Source organism: Trachypithecus francoisi, unplaced genomic scaffold (genome assembly GCF_009764315.1).
Source record: "Trachypithecus francoisi isolate TF-2019V2 unplaced genomic scaffold, Tfra_2.0 Lachesis_group15, whole genome shotgun sequence".
NCBI lineage: Eukaryota > Metazoa > Chordata > Mammalia > Primates > Cercopithecidae > Trachypithecus > Trachypithecus francoisi.
In genome coordinates this window covers 50,203,900-50,220,327 of record NW_022681460.1, presented here as the reverse complement: position 1 = coordinate 50,220,327, position 16,428 = coordinate 50,203,900, and the positions used below count along the sequence as shown (strand labels likewise).

At 36.9% G+C, this 16,428-nt stretch overlaps 1 protein-coding gene across 4 annotated transcripts in view; it reads left to right on the top strand.

Moving 5' to 3' along the window:
• ATG5 (autophagy related 5) overlaps window positions 1-16,428 on the top strand; it is a 137,609-nt gene that overhangs the window by 58,898 nt on the left and 62,283 nt on the right. For all 4 annotated transcript variants that reach the window (XM_033234736.1, XM_033234734.1, XM_033234735.1 and 1 more), the window contains one exon: window positions 13,136-13,230. In XM_033234736.1, the coding sequence (XP_033090627.1) occupies window positions 13,136-13,230 (95 nt within the window). The remainder of the gene's footprint in view (window positions 1-13,135; window positions 13,231-16,428) is intronic.

The window sequence follows — 16,428 nt, the reverse complement described above, 5'->3', positions numbered from 1 at the left end:
AACCTGGGAGACAGAGGTTGCAGTGAGGCGAGATCGTGCCACTGCATTCCAGCCTGGGCGACAGAGTGAGACTCTGTCTCAAAAAAAAGAAAAAAAGAAGTGTGCCCTGGACCAACTGAATCAGAAACTCTGGGTAAGTCCCAGCAGCCTGTTTCAGCAGGTCTTCCAGAAGGTTTTGACTCACTAAAGTTTGAGAACCAGTCCTATGGAGCAGGGTTTCTCAACCTCTGCACTGTTGACTTTTTGGACTGGATAATTCTTTGAGGATAATGCTGTGAGGGTTGGGGCTGTCCTGTGCATTGTGTAATCTTTAGCAGCACTTCTGGCCTCTACAGACTACATGCCAGTAGCACACTGCCTCCTCCCCCAGGCCCCACCTCCAGTAATAATTGTTTCATTTTTTTCTACTCAACTTCTACATCCAGCCTAACAATAGGCTCTGTCAATACTACCTCCAAAATAAACCCCAATTTATTGACTTTTCTTCATTTTTTTTTTATACTTTAAGTTCTAGGGTACATGTGCACAATGTGCAGGTTTGTTACATAGGTATACTTGTGCCATGTTGGTGTGCTGCACCCATGAATTCGACATTTATATTAGGTATTTCTCCTAATGCTCTCCCCCGACAGGCCTGGGTGTGTGATGTTCACCGCCCTGTGTCCAAGTGTCTCATTGTTCAATTCCCACCTATGAGTGAGAACATGCACTGTTTGGTTTTCTGTCCTTGTGATAGTTTGCTGAGAATGATGGTTTCCAGCTTTATCCATGTCCCTGCAAAGGACATGAACTCATCCTTTTTTATGGCTGCATAGTATTCCATGGTCTATACGTGCCACATTTTCTTAATCCAGTCTATCATTGATGGACATTTTGGTTGGTTCCAAGTCTTTGCTATTGTGAATAGTGCTTTTGCAGCTATTTTTTCTTAAACTGTCTTCTTTTTGTTAATGCTTAGATTTTGTTCCACAGGTACTTTAACCTGCATGTACTTTTCATGTATTTAAAAGTCATTATTTTTATGTAAGATTTTGAAACTCTATAAATGTCTCTTTTACATATTTTTTGAAAGATGAAAAAGGATTAGTATTTGCCCACCTAGAATGTAAAAAAGGAGCAGAAGAGACAAGGTGATGAAGGGAAATAGAGGAAGTGAGAAGAGAAGGAAGACAACTTCATGGACTTGTTGAAAGGGAAAATGCTTTACAATTGTAATACAGCTTATTCTCCCCAGTATTTTTAGCATTATTTATTTTCAGGTGTTAGTACTCAATAGAGTAATGCAATTCAGCTATTTGAGTTGTAAATAAAAAAATTTGAGAAACACTGGGAGGATAATTTCAAATTTTAATAACTTTATTCTTATTTTTACTATTAGGATTCCTGGAAATCCTGATTGAATTTTTGGACCTTACAGGATACATTATGTACATCATGTATCCCTAAAATTTATGGGATACATTTAAAACAATAATATTTAGTCCACAATAAGCTCATCATAGGTAATAAAGTATAATTTGTAAAATTCTTGGTGGGCCGTATTTTTTGAGAAATGTATATAGTTTTCAACCAACTTTGTTTTGCAATGAATTAGTTGTTATATAATAGTTTTGAGGAAAATACTTCTTGATCAGTCCTGGTAGCTAAAAGTTGAATTAAGATGAGATTTTTCAATTTCACTCATTATTGTCCTTGTCTTCCTTTAAAGAATAGTTCCTAATTGAGTAATATTCTCAATTGATTATCACAATGCCTTTCTTCATGTACTCATTGAAGAATTATGACTTAATGAACATGTTAAAACAAGTAATATTTATTTCTGTAGTACAGCTACTGCTAGCTGTGCTGTTCTGTCATCTCTAAATACTACAGGAGATGAGATTTGTTGAATTACTATACCAGATGCTACCATAATTTTTGAAGCATAGAACCCTGGAATTTTTGATCATATGAACATGCCATTCATTAATAGTTTCCCAGATCTCAATCATAAGTTGTCTCGAATTGGCTGAACATTGAGTGTTAGCAAATAAGCTGTTTTATTTGTAGAAACGTAACTAAAAATCTCTGTGTCATGGTAGCACCCACTAGCAGCTACTAACCTGATGACCTTGGGCATGTTGTGTAGCCGCTTGGAGCCGCACTTTTCTCCTCTCTACGATGAGGAGAACTATATCAGTAAGTTGTATGAAAATTAATATGAAATCCTAGGGTTTTTTAAATTGCTAAATTCTTTGCAGGTGTATAAGTTATTGATAAAAGTGATCACTGGTCCCACTGTAATGAGAGCCAACAGCTTTTCGCTATTTCTCACTCTAGTATTATTTGTTTTTAATAGCACTTTTGACTAGGCTGTTTTTTGATTCAGGGCCTCCTTGCTCTGTCACCCAGGCTGAGGTGCAGTGGTAAGGTCATGGCTCACTGCAGCCTTGACCTCCTGGGTTCAGGCAATCAGTCTTTCCACATCAGTCTCCCAAGTAGCTGGTACTACTGGCATACACCACCAATGCTTGGCTAATTTTTATTTTTAATTTTTTTTTGGTAGAGACAGGATCTACCTATGTTGCCCAGGCTGGTCTCAAACTCCTGGGCTCAAGCATTCCTCCCGCCTGGCCCTCCCAAAGTGCTGGGATTACAGGCAGGCTCCACCATGCTTAGCCCAGCCTAAACTTCTGATATGCTTTTTACTTAAGTGTAATATCTATTACTTGGTCATCTCTGCCGTTTGAGGAGATGGGGAGTCGGGGTAGGTGGGAAGGACTTGAGCCATCAAGCATTACAAGTGCAAAATAAAAGATTGGTCAAACTTATTAGAAATTGTGATAACTGGCGTCAATTTGGCTTCCCCAACTACATATTAAGTGAAAGGAAGAATCTGTTGTGTACTTGTTTTTATTTTGGTTTTTGTTTTTTAATTCTCTGCAGCTCCTGTTATTCAATTAAGTGCATAGTAGGAGCAAGGGGTTTGGTAGATTTCACTCTACACAGTTCCTACAAAATAAAAACTTGTTTGAGCATGCTGTTTTTTCTATCTCCTGTTTTAATTAAACTGCAGATTCACAATATGAACTGTTTGCAAATTGGGAACTTCTTTATAGAGGTATTTTCCATGTAGCTACCATGTACAGATTAGATAGATTTGAAACAGAATGAAGGAGCTTATTAGGTTTACTAAATTCCTGTGCTATCCCAGGCCTAGAGACTTTTACATGCATAATCTTAGGGATTCCTCACAAGAATTAGATAAATATTACCATCTTTGCAAATGAGGAAATGAGTTCACGGAACTACCAAGAGGTGGAACCAGAATTTGAACCTAGATGCCTGATTCTAAAGTGAATGTACAGTCGTGCTCTGCATTGTGATGTTTCAGTCAACAGTGGACTGCATGTATGATAGTAGTCCATTAAAATTATAATGGAACTGAAAAATTCCCATGGCCTAGTATCCTGGTAGCCCTTGTACCATCATAGCACAATGCATTACTCATAGATCTGTGGTGATACTGTTATAAACAAATGTATTGTGCTGCCAGTTGGATAAATGTCTAGCACATATAATTATGTACATTAATTGATAATGATAAACGACTATGTTATTATTTACTATACTTTTTATCATTATTTTAGAGTGTTCACCTTCTACTTATTAGAAAAAGTTAGCTGTAAAACAGGAAGGTCCTTCAAGAGGTATTCCGGAAGGCATCATTTTCATAGGAGATGACAGCTTCACTCATGTTATTGCTCCTGAAGACCTTCCAGTGGGACAAGATGTGGAGGTGGAAGACAGTGATATTGATGATCCTCCTCCTTTGTAGGCCTAGGCTACTGTGTGGATTTGTGTCTTAGTTTTTAACAAAAAGTCTTAAGAAGTTAAAAAAGTAAAAAAAATTTAAATAAAAAAAGTTTCGCAGAATAAGGATATAAAGAAAGAATGTTTTTGTGCGGCTGTACGTGTTTTAAGCTAAGTGTTATTACAAAAGACTCAAAAGTTAAGATGAAAACGTTTATAAAGTGAAAAAGCTATAGTAAGCTAAAGTTAATTTTTAAATAAATTCAATGTAACTTAAATGTATAATGTTTACATAGTCTACATTAGAGTATAGTAAGGTCCTAGGCCTTTACATTAACTCACCACTCACTCATTGACTCACCCAGAGTCAGCCCTGCAAGCTCCATTCATGGTATGTGCACTATAGAGGGGTACCTTTTAAAAATCTTTTATATGGCATTTTTACTGTACCTTTTCTATGTTGAGATACACAAATACTTAGATTGTGTTACAGTTGCCTACAGTATTCAGTAGTGGTTTGTACGTACCTGATTTGCACATACCATATAGGTTTATAGCCTAGGAGCAATAGGTTATACCATATAGCCTAGTTGTGTAGTAAGCTGTACTCTGTAGGTTTTCTAAGTACGTTCTATGATGTTCCCATGATGAAATTGCCTGATGCATTTCTCAGAATCTATCCCCATCATTAAATGAAGCATGACTGTATTTTTTGTTACACCTGGAGGTTGTTAACGCTGGCTATATATTAGAATCATCTGGGGAGCTTTCAAAAGTACAGATGCCAGGGAATCAGGTAATTGGTCTGGAGTAGGTCCTGCACATTAATATTTTTTAAAAGCTCTTCAGGTGATCCTGGTGAGAAGCAAAAGTTAAGAAATGTTGCATTACATACTGTATCTCCAGTGACCATTGGTTGCCCCTTTGTTTTGAAAGCTTTTGTTATTTGTCAGTGGATAATCATTAACAGATTAATAGTGTTTTCTACTTTACATTTTCTCTTCAGAAGCATAAAGGATTTGTATTATAGAGAGAATTACCTACATAATAAATGTTGGAAAGATTACAGTGAACATAATGGGGGTATCTTTTTCTTTGTCAGTCTTTCAAAAATTAAAATATTTTTGTTTTTTTCTTATGACTTTGGCTTGCTTTCTGAGTGAAGTAAAAATGAACTCAGTTGCATATTAAATTCGTTTCTGGCCCTCTGCATCTAGGAAAGTAATAAACTGATTTCGGCCAAGAGAAATAACCTTTTCTTAATATACAGTAGTTTTTAAAAGTAATAGAACAGCAGGTTAATGGTTATAAATCTATAGATGATTGTAACAGGAATACATTTAGATAATTAGTCCTGGCCTACCACTGTGCTGTAGCTCTGTAAATCTCTTTTTGACAAGCTGCTTTAAAGATTGTCTTTTGGATGAAGGGAAAATGGGAGTATAGTTGAAGATCATTATTATTAGAAATGTTAATACAAGCACATAGAACAACAATATTTGTTTTTTACATTATGAAATTTTTGAATTTTAAATCTTTTTTTATTACCCAGCTTAAAAATACATTTGAAATAAATTCTTCTTAATTGGTTAGAATATGATAATTGAATCCTGTTTCCTTAAAGATAAAGGCAGTTACTGGGATTGACTCTTAGAATACGTTTAAAGATGTTGTAACTTGCAGTCATGGTTTATTGGCTGGTGATGTTGAAATTAGAATTTACAGTATGCTTTTCTCAATACTTAATGAGATTAATTTTCTTTAAATTTCCAGCAGTAGTTTTTAACCATTTACAAAGTTTTCATAAGGTGGCTAGTTTTTACTGACTCCGTTTATAAAGCTATGCTGTAATAAGGTGTAGCAGTTGGGAGCCTCTCATCTTTTCAGATTAACAAGAACCACTCCCCCGATCATGCTTATGTCCTCTCCCCTACTATATTAAGACATATTAGAAGAGGAAGGGGTTGGAAAGGAATAGTTATCTAGGTCTTAAGGGGTAGGGTTGGAACTCAGACTTGCTTGTCAAGACTGGAGTACTCCTCAGATGTTGGCCTAGATGTTCTTGGACCACCATTCTTATTCCCACCACTCTTACATGATATGGCTGGAGATGAATGCAGTGAAATTGATGGGAGGTAAATGGCAGCTAAATTGTGCCCACAGGATGAGAAGATAGAACCTTATATGGTGGTTGAAAACGTTGGAGGAAGCAAAAGGGTCAGAGGGTATTTGGTTGTAAATATTGCAGCTGTACTGTGTTAGGGCTTTTATTCTCCCAACTATGGCTAGCAAAGGCTGCTCAATTGCATAACTCCAGCAGGCAGCATTCACATAGAATTTGATGTGAGTGATGCAGACTCCCTGGCTCTGAGCCAGACTGAACAGTCCAGCAATTCTGTAATGATGGGGTTTTGGCAGGGCCACTTTTCCCTACTGGTCCTGACACTTCTTACCTGGTAGAATCTAGAAGCTCAGTGTCTTCTCTTGTTGACTCTGAGGCAGCCTGAAAGGTAATGATAATAGCGAACACTTATGTAGCACTTAATTTGTGTCAGGCACAGTAAGTGTCTTGCTCAAACTCACACAACTATTAAATAAATGACAAAGCTGGGAAACAAACCCAGGCAGTGTGGCTCCAGACTGTCTGCTTTTTCCACTGTGCCACACTATGTTTGCTGTTCCTTGTTTTTATTGTCCCCATTGCCTACTCATTAATTTAGCTGTTAGTGATTAACATTCATTCATTGAGTATGTACTATGTGCATACTTATAGTATATTAACTTTCTAGGGCTGAAGTACGTAGAACTTTCTAGAGCTGAAGATAAAGTCTTTACCCTCATGGGACTTATATTTTAGTTGAGGGAGGGTGACAGTACATAATTAAACATGCAAATTGCATAATTTGAAATAACAGTAAGTATTTAGAATAAAATAGAGTGATGGTATAGGGAATGTTTGGAAAGTGGGGCTGTCTTACCTAGGATTATGAAGGAAATCTTTCTGAGGGGTAACACTGTATTGAGACTTGAATGGTGAGAAGCAGTTATGTAAAGATTAGGAAAGTGGGGATTCTCGGCTGCTAAAACTGTGAAATGGGAACAAGTTTGGTTATTTACTAGGGACCGAAAAGAAAAATAGCATGACTTAGAGCTTAGTAAGTAAGGTAGGTAGTAACTTAGTAAGTTAGTAAGGTAGACAGTGAGATCTCAGAGGAATGCAGCAATAGCATTCTAAGGGGGTGGAGTGGGCCTAGTAGGAATCTGTTTCTAGGGGAAGAGGTGTTTTATTACTGACATTATTTATGGTTGCCTGCATGCAGAGTTTGGGCAGGGAGAAGTCTGCCCCAGATGCAGGCAATAAAGAGATGCAGTGGGTTGCATATTTTTTAAAAAATGATTTTAGTACATAACTTAAAATAACCATATCATTGAAGTGCATCATAAAGCATTATGTTTTGTGAACCATGAGAAAAATATTTGAAAATTTACTTGTTAATGGTGATTTATGCTTTAAAAGAGCATTCTGGATGCTGTGCACAGGGGATAAACATAGGACAGTGACCAAGTAGGAGGCTATTGTGTTGGCTCGGAGAAGTGAAAGTGGTAGTGGTGAACACAGAGAGAAGTAATTGCACTCTAAATGTATATTGATTACTGTTCTTGATGCCAGTTTTCTAAGACTGTAGTACTTACTTTGTAGGGTAAAGGGGTAAATGTCTTCTCTCAGTTAATTTTCAGACAGTGACCGTCCAGGTCAAAATTGTCCAGGAATTTGGATTTTATTGCTTTTGTGATTCACCGAAACCACAGATTTCCCTGGGTAGAAACTTTCTGCCAAGACGTGTGTTTATGGACAAGATGAAGGATGAACTTCCTCCAGGACTGGCACTGCTCAGCCGTGATGCAGAGGCCAGTCCACTGGGCCCACCTACTTCTGTGTTCATGATGAAATTTTCAAGGGCTGATTCTCTTAATTTGACCTGGCTCATAAGGCAGATGAGTTTGAAGATATAGGTCACTTATTGAACACTTGCTTTTGGCATCCTACCAGTAATTACTACTTGTTCATTTTTATTTTGCTCCTGTTTTGTCTTATAGAGATGTTTAACATATTACGTATGAAGAAATTAAGTCATATAGGTCTGTGTTTGAATGTCTTTTCTGTTACGTATCTTGAAAGCCTCTGAGTAAAACAATACAATTATTACATGATTGCTTGTAGTACTGATTTGAATAATACTGTTGACAGATGGAAAATTTTGTGAAGAGTGGGTTCCTTTCTGTAGTCATTTTCAGCCATTTGCTTTTCCTTTCAAAGACAAGCTTAGAGTCTGTCTTCTGTGTGCTGTCACAATCTGACATTTATTTGGAATGCTGTAACTCTGCTCTCCTTTGGCTTCATAGATGTTAAAGACCAGGAGGTGAGTAGTGTATGCATGTGGAGATCATTTCACCGGTTTCCTGCATGAGGGTCCCAGCCGGCTGAATTGAGCCTGAGTAGCAATCCCTACATTCTCCTTATATGTCCTCCATGTCTCCTGTGGGGGATTTTAGACATGTTATTTGTGGCATAAGAATTATTTTGCCTTGAGTTTTTACCTCCTGTAAAGCTTAAGTGGAAGAATAGATAAATCGTTTAAAGTTACCACTTTTTCCTGCTGTTTGTCCATGTGAGGAACAAAGAATACAAATTAACTCGGTATCTTACCATTTTAGAGAGATCCGAAATTAAAAAAAAAAAAAATTTCCAGGTGTTTTAAAAATTTGCAAGACCAATATAAAAGCTTAATTCAGCAGAGAGAGAGAGAGGAAAAATGGATGACCATCAGGATTTTTGAGGAATGGTATTTTTAATCTTTTTTTTTTAAAAATTGAATATTTCTGTAGAACAGTCCTTCGGTTTTATGCTTTTGATTTGATAGCCTTCTTAAATGTTAAGTTTTATAAAAAGAAACTTACATCAGTAATATTGCTTGTAGCTCTGGCAAGAAGTATATACGTTATCTTCCCAATGTGAATAAGCTTAGTAACTGCTAGTTTTAATTTTCTCCTACTCTTTGTTTTGTTTGGCTCTGCATGGTGGCTCATGCCTGTAATCCCAGCACTTTGGGAGGCCAAGGCGGATGGATCACTTGAGGTCAGGAGTCTGAGACCGGCCTGGCCAACATGGTAAAATCCCATCTCTACTAAAAATACAAAAGTAGCCGGGCGTGATGAAGCATGTCTGTAATCCCAGCTACTTGGGAGGATTAGGTGGGAGAATTTCTTGAACCTGGGAGGTGGAGGTTGCAGTGAGCAGAGATTGCGCCACTGCACTCCAGCCGGGGTGACAGAGCGAGACTCTGTCTCTTAAAAAAAAAAAAAAATTGTGAAAGACACTTGGTTATTCTTTCAATCTCAACACTGATTTTCCCTTCCTTCCTTCCTTCCTCCTTCCTTCCTTCCTCCTTCCTTCCTTCCTTCCTTCCTTCCTCCCCCCCTCCCCTTCTTCCTCCCTTCCCTCCCCCCCTTCTTCCTCTTTCCTTCCTTCCTTTCTTCCTTCCTTCCCTCCCTCCCCTTCTTCCTCTTTCTCTCCCCCTTCCTTCCTTCTCTTCTTCTCTTCTTTCTTTTCTTCTTTCTTTCCCCGTCTTACTCTAGGGAAGCACTGAACTTCTTTTACTTTCTTATATTTGTATCTTTCTTGTTAATAACTTTGATCTATAAAAGTTTATTTTTGATTAGGGTGTTTTTATCTATTGCTGGGAAAATACCTTCTTAATATAAGAATATAGCATTTCTATAAGAAGATTAAAATTAATATCAATACAGATTTTTTTATCGTGCCTTTTAAACATAGTTGTATTTGGGTCTAATCAGTGGGTTAAACAGGCTAAGTTTTATATAAAGAATTATTAAACTCTGATAAGAGTGACTATAAGATGTAAGAAAACTATATATTTTACCCTAGGGCTGAGGGAGGAGGACGAAACTTGTAAGGGGCCCCACCTGCAAGGGCTAGGGCTCAGACTTCTTTGGTGGAGGTATATTCAGTTCATTGAATTAGTAGAAAAGTTCTCTCTTCTTGCCAGGCCAGAGTTGGTCTGTAGTCCATTGGTAGTCAGGGCATACTGGAATGCAGGTGATCAGCAACATGTGGCATGGTTGTGCAGAGAGTGGCAGCTGGGTGGGAAGCCACAGATGGGCAGTCCATGCAGGCCTCCAGAGCAAGCAAACTAAGATGTTGATAAGGGCAACGGCCCATTAGTGTGCCTATGCAAGCAGGAAGCCTTTGGAGTGCTAGATTCTGTCTTGAGAAGGCTGGTTATCCCTTGGCCAGGCTCAGGCTGCAACCTTGCTGAGAGACTTGCATATCTGGGCATTGGGCAGAACCGTTTGTCCTACAACTTGTTTTAGCATTTTCTGCTGAGAAATCTTAACATAGTTGTCGCGGTAGAGATGCTTAAAGGATTTATGTCCATATAGCAATGCATATGTTGAAGGGTGAATTTGGAGAAGAGAGTCATACAATTGATAACTAGCACAATCATGTTTCTTTTTCCAGTTTACTTTTATGAGAAATTATATTCATAGTGTTCTATCCATTCTTTGATTCAAGAGCATATCCTATGCATGCACCATGCTAGATGCTTGAGATTTCATCACAAGGCAGCAAGTAAAATTTTAAGTATGCATGAAGAATCATTTTATTTAGCTGTCACATTCTTGCTTGATACCTGATGGTAAAAAGACACTTTTTTGAGTATTGACAGAATAATTGCTTCATGTATGAGAGGACTATGTCAAAGTAGTATTCTTCACATAAAGATAAAGTTTCATGGCAGCAACTGTTGAACCAATTGGGGACTTTGAATTGGAAGACCAAGATTCTGGTCTTGGTTCTTAATTAAACATGTAACAGTCTGAGCCTTAGTTATCTGTGAAATTGTGCTGGACTTACTGGATTTAAAATTTTCTCTCACACCATTTCTAATATACCGTGAGTCTTCCCTCAGATTGGAGCTGCAGATTAAAGTAAGGAAGGCCTAAAGCCTGTCACAGCCTTTTAGGAAAGGGGTGTAAGAAGAAATAACTAATTTTTAAAAAATATATGGTTAGGATGGTTTAAGCAGAATTGAATAGTTTGCCAGTAGATTGGATTCAAACAGGTCTAGTAATAGAGAAATACCAAGCTGAACTGTAATTCTGGATATATTTCCCTGTTTTATAGAATTATGATTTTGATGTACATTTCTGAGTATAAAATATTTTATAAGGTGGGATTCTGGGTGAGTTTAAGAAAAAAGGAGTTGCTTAAAAAACAGTGTACAGAATGAGAGAAGATATGTGAAATCACAGATAAGGGGTTTGTATCCAGAATATATAAAGAACTCTTATAACTCAATAATAAAAAGACAGCTGGTTTAAAAGGGAAAGTGATTTCATAGGCATTTCTCCAAAGATGTACAAATGGCCAGTGAGCACATGAGAAGATGCTCAGCATAGTCATTAAGGAAATGCAAATCAAAACCACAATGAGATACTACTTGATGCCTGCCAGAATGGTTATAATTAAAAAGACCAATAGTAGCAAGTATTGGCAAGGATGTGGACTAATTGGAATCCAAATACATTGCTGGTGGAAATGCAAGGTAGTACAGTCACTTTGGAAAACAGTATGGCAGTTCCTCAAAACATAGTTACCATGTATCAGTTAAACAGAGTTACCTAATGACCCAGTAGTTCTACTCCTAGGTACATACCCAAGAGAATTGAAAACGTATTTATAATAGATAAAAAGCAAAAACTACTTAAATGTCAGTCAACTGAGAGAACAAAAATCTCGTAACTCTACATAATGGAATATTATTCAGCCATAAAAGCAAATGAAGTTCTGATACATACCACAACAGGAATGAACCTCAAAAATATTATGCCAAGCAAAAAACAAACCCAGATGCAAAAGAACCATGTATTATGTTACTTCATTTATGTGAAATGTCTGGAATAGGCAAACTATAGAGATAGAAAGTAGTGATTTTTCAGGGGCCGGGGCAAGGGGAAATGGGAAGTGACTATTAATAGTCACAGGTTTGTTTTTGGGATGCTGAAAATGTTCTGAACTCTGAATATACTGAAAACCACTAAGTTGTATACTTTAAAAGGGGATAATTTTATGGTATGCAAATTATATCTCAAGTTGTTTATTTAGAAAATTTGAAATTGAAAAGTTTTAAAAAAGATCTTAATTGGTCTGAGATTAAGCTGCAGTTGACTCTTCATAAGTGCCAGTTCCGTATTTCTTTCAAAGCTTTTTTAAAAAATGTCTTTGGCACTTTGGGAAGCCTAGGTGGGCGGATCACGAGGTCAGGAGATCAAGACCATCCTGGCTAACACAGTGAAACCCCGTCTCTACTAAAAATACAAAAAAATTAGCCGGGCATGGTGGCGGGCGCCTGTAGTCCCAGCTACTTGGGAGGCTGAGGTGGGAGAATGGCGTGAACCCGGGAGGTGGAGGTTGCAGTGAGCCGGGATCGCACCACTGCACTCCAGCCTGGGCAACCGAGTGAGACTTCATCTCAAAAAAAAAAAAAATATATATATATATATCTATCTTTGGTATTTAATGTTTACTGTGTTCAGTATTTTGACTTTATTTTTATTTTTTTGAGACGGAATTTCACTCTTGTTGCCCAGTCTGGAGTGCAGTGGCATGATCTCGGCTCACCACAACCTCAGCCTCCCAGGTTCAAGCAATTCTCCTGCCTCAGCCTCCCAAGTAGCTGGGAATATAGGCATGCACCACCATGCCTGGCTAATTTTGTATTTTTAGTGGAGACAGGGTTTCTCCATGTTGGTCAGGCTGGTCGCGAACTCCTGATCTCAGGTGATCTGCCCGCCTTGGCCTCCCAAAGTACTAAGATTACAGACATGAGCCACCGCACTCGGTGACTTTATTTCTTTACACAACTTCTGGTTAACATTTAGGTTACTTGAAGCTGTACCTTTGTAGCTCAGCAATTAGAAGTAGTACCAGGAGAGTCAAGACATCTATCTTCTACCTGGTGTGATTTTTGCCTTGATAACACAAGTAGTCGTGTGTTTATATGTTTATGGTTTTTCTTATAAGAAAAAAATGGCTATGTGAATATCTAGGGAGAGGATGCCATAATGTAGAAAAAAATTAATTTTATATTTGCTTTATGTTTAGTTATAGAAAGATAAGTTTAATAAAAATAAGAAAAAAATATAAATGATGTCCTTTCAGCAACTTCTAGAGGGATATTTAAAACTTTCACCTCTTCATGTGAGGTATTCCATTATAATGTTGTTCATTTTTAATAACAAATAATTTATATCATTACAGACAGATTTGACCAGTTTTGGGCCATCAATCGGAAACTCATGGAATATCCTGCAGAAGAAAATGGATTTCGTTATATCCCATTTAGAATATATCAGGTAGGAAATAACATTTTAAAAAACATCCGTTTATGAAAGCCTCAGACATCTTACTTGAAGCACTCTAGTCCAGAACTCTTTGTCTGCATAGTAACTAAACCGTATTTATTAGGGGTTTTCCAAACTGTGTCTTTCAGTGGCAATCAAGTCAGATACTGCACTGAAATATTTGACTCATATGCAGTTGGTGCTCGTTATTTGTAGATTTCATATTGGCAGATTCACATACTTGCTAAAATTTATGTGTAACCCCAAAGTCAGTACTTGGAGCACTTTTATGGTCATTCAGAGTGGTGAACAATTGATTCACCTGATGCTCATTTCCCAGCTGAGGTTGATCAAAGCGAGATGCTACTTGTCTCAGCTGTCATAAACAAGCCTTCTTTTCGCAGTGTATATAGTGCCATGCTTTACATTTTTGTGCTTTTTGTTAGTGATTTTGCTGTTTAAAACAGACTCCAAATGTAGCACTGAAGTGCTCTTTTTAAACAGAAGCACACATAGAACAAGGTTATGTATTGATCAGTTGATGAACATCTTGTGACCAAGGGCTCATGGAAACGTATTCCCCCAGGAGCGATGATTTCAATGTTTGTGGTACCCTTATAAAACAGAACTACTGCAAATCACAAGAATTTACTGTCTGTTTGTTTTGGATGATGAATCTTCAGTGTTGTACCACAAAGTAGGCAATAGGCTCTGAAGTCTTTCTCACAGCATATTTGCATAAGGTAAAGAAACTCCATGTTTCTGTACTTTAAAAGTGCTGGCATAAATATTGGCATTTAGTAAATATTAAATTTTTTAATCAGTGGCATTCCAGGAAGTAAGTTTCATACTATCATGAGAAAAGCATTTAAGAACAAGAATTAGAAGCATAATGTCACAGACATAGACTCTAATCTAGTAGGACTTCCATTCAAATTCAGAGGTTTTTCATAACTTTCTTTGTAGCCATTTTCAGTATCCCACAATCTTTACTAATAGTTACTTCTATAGTTATTTTAAAATCTTTTATAAAGCCATCACGTAACTATGGGTTCAAAGAGGAAAACAGATTGTCTGATTGCAAATAAACATCTCAATATACTGGAAGAATGAAGAATATTTATTTAGTGTTGCAGGTATAATTTTCAAGTAGTCCATATTTTTCATGAAGGCGGGGTTAAATTGTTAGGTTCATGCTTTGTGTCCAGCGTCTAGAAAAGTGCTCGGCATTTGAATTTCTAATTTATTGAATCATTTATAATTTGTCAATTTTATTTTAATTATTTATATTCTTTGTATTTTACCACGAGCTCCACAGTAACATGCCATAAGGCATTCCCACAGCCTAGCAAAATATCTTACTTGTACAATTTAGTTGAATAAAATATATCACAGACTCTGAAGACATTTCTCAAAGAGTCCCGAAACTTTTGAGATTTATACCTCTCAGCACTTATTTGGGTCAAGTTCTGGCACATATATTTATACAAGAGATTCTTTACTGTAACCTCTTTAAACTCCTATAGGGAAAGTGTATTATACTTAATTTAGGAATTATTATTGTCAGAATATAATGCAGGTGTACAGAGGAAAGTTTTTCCATTTTGAATTTATTCTGTTTTAGGGGAAAATTGTCAGATAAGTCCATACCTAGTGTTGTGTTATTATAATACAGATAAGTTTCAGAGAGAGAGGGAGAGAGGAAGAGTGTGTGTGTGTGAGAGAGAGAGAGACAGAGAAAGAGAGAATGGTTTTTATAAAGTGCTATAATTAGATAGAAGGTAGGAAGGTAGAGTATTCTCAAAATTTGCTTGACGAAACCTGGCTGCCAGATGGGTACTCTCTTAGGGCAGAACCTCCTGCTTGATCTTTAATGTGTCAAGGCACTTGGGCAGTTTTTCCTTAAACAGAAAGTGACAAAGAGCCTAAGGACAATATAGGTTCTCATTTGACCTACATAACTTTCCTTTTGGCTTTATCCCAGTTCCATTTTGGTGTTTATTTGACTTTAATTAAAGTTTTAGAAATGAGATATGAAATGAATACAAAAATTAAGGAGTCCTAGTTTTTGCTAATTTGCCATTTCTTGGCTTTTCGTATTTCCCTATTTGGTATTCAGTCTTCAACCATGGCCTTGACCGAAGGAGGATGGAACTCTACTTTTTGTTTGCCTAATTGTGTCATCTAAAGGCAACATCAGATTTCTGTTGCTGACTTCTTTATGTCTGATTAGTTTGTATGGTTGTGATAGTCTGTTTGTTACATGTAGCTTTTATTTGTGCAGCATTTTGATCAATTTCCACCTTTCAGTTCTTTAACATACTAGATACAAATCTCTATAATATTTGAGCTCTTAAGTTACTAAGTAAATTTAAGGAAAATCTGAAAATCCAGATTTACTAATAAATAAAGGGCTGATTTTTACTGAAATATTTATTTTACTTTCCAGAATCCTAATAGAATTTCTGTATAACCAGAGAAGAGAGAGACAGAGTACTGAGCATGCTTGAGTGAGGCCCGTTTTATGTTGTTGAAGCCTCAAAACCATCTTAGGATATAGGAATCATTAACTGATTTTACATATGAGAAAACGGAGGCTCAGGAATTTTAAGTCTCTTGCCTCAGTGAATAAATGAAAAATGGAAGAACTAGAATCCAGACCCAGGCCTGATTTATGTGCAAAGTATGACTTATTTATAATAATTAAGTTTATAGAATTTTCAGAACATAATTATCACAAAAAGTGAAGTCTGCCTGGACCAAATAAGTTGATAGGAGCCTAGAATACCTGTGACTGGTGGTATTCTTTGAAGATTGACTTTTGTAAAGATTGTCATCAAACTGTATGTTTTCATCTGTAATTCATTTATCATGAGCTCAAAATGACTATAGTCAGGTGACAGAATTTTAGTGGTAAAAGTTAAATTGGTCCAAAAGCCATCTAGAGATGTTGCAGACCAAAATGTGTCATTTCTGTCATTTACATAACAGTTTAGTTTGGTGTGTGAGTTTCAGGTTTGTGTTCCTGAAGTCCAGGTGCTTCATATTAGCCAGTATTCTAGAGCTGACATTAACGGCAGAAGATGTTACAGAATGTAACCAAAATGTTATTTAGCACTTGTAAACAGGTGGTGATTAATGAAGGCATTTGTTAAAAATATTTGTTAAATGACTGTGAAGTCCTTAGGCATTGGTATTTGAGATGTAAAA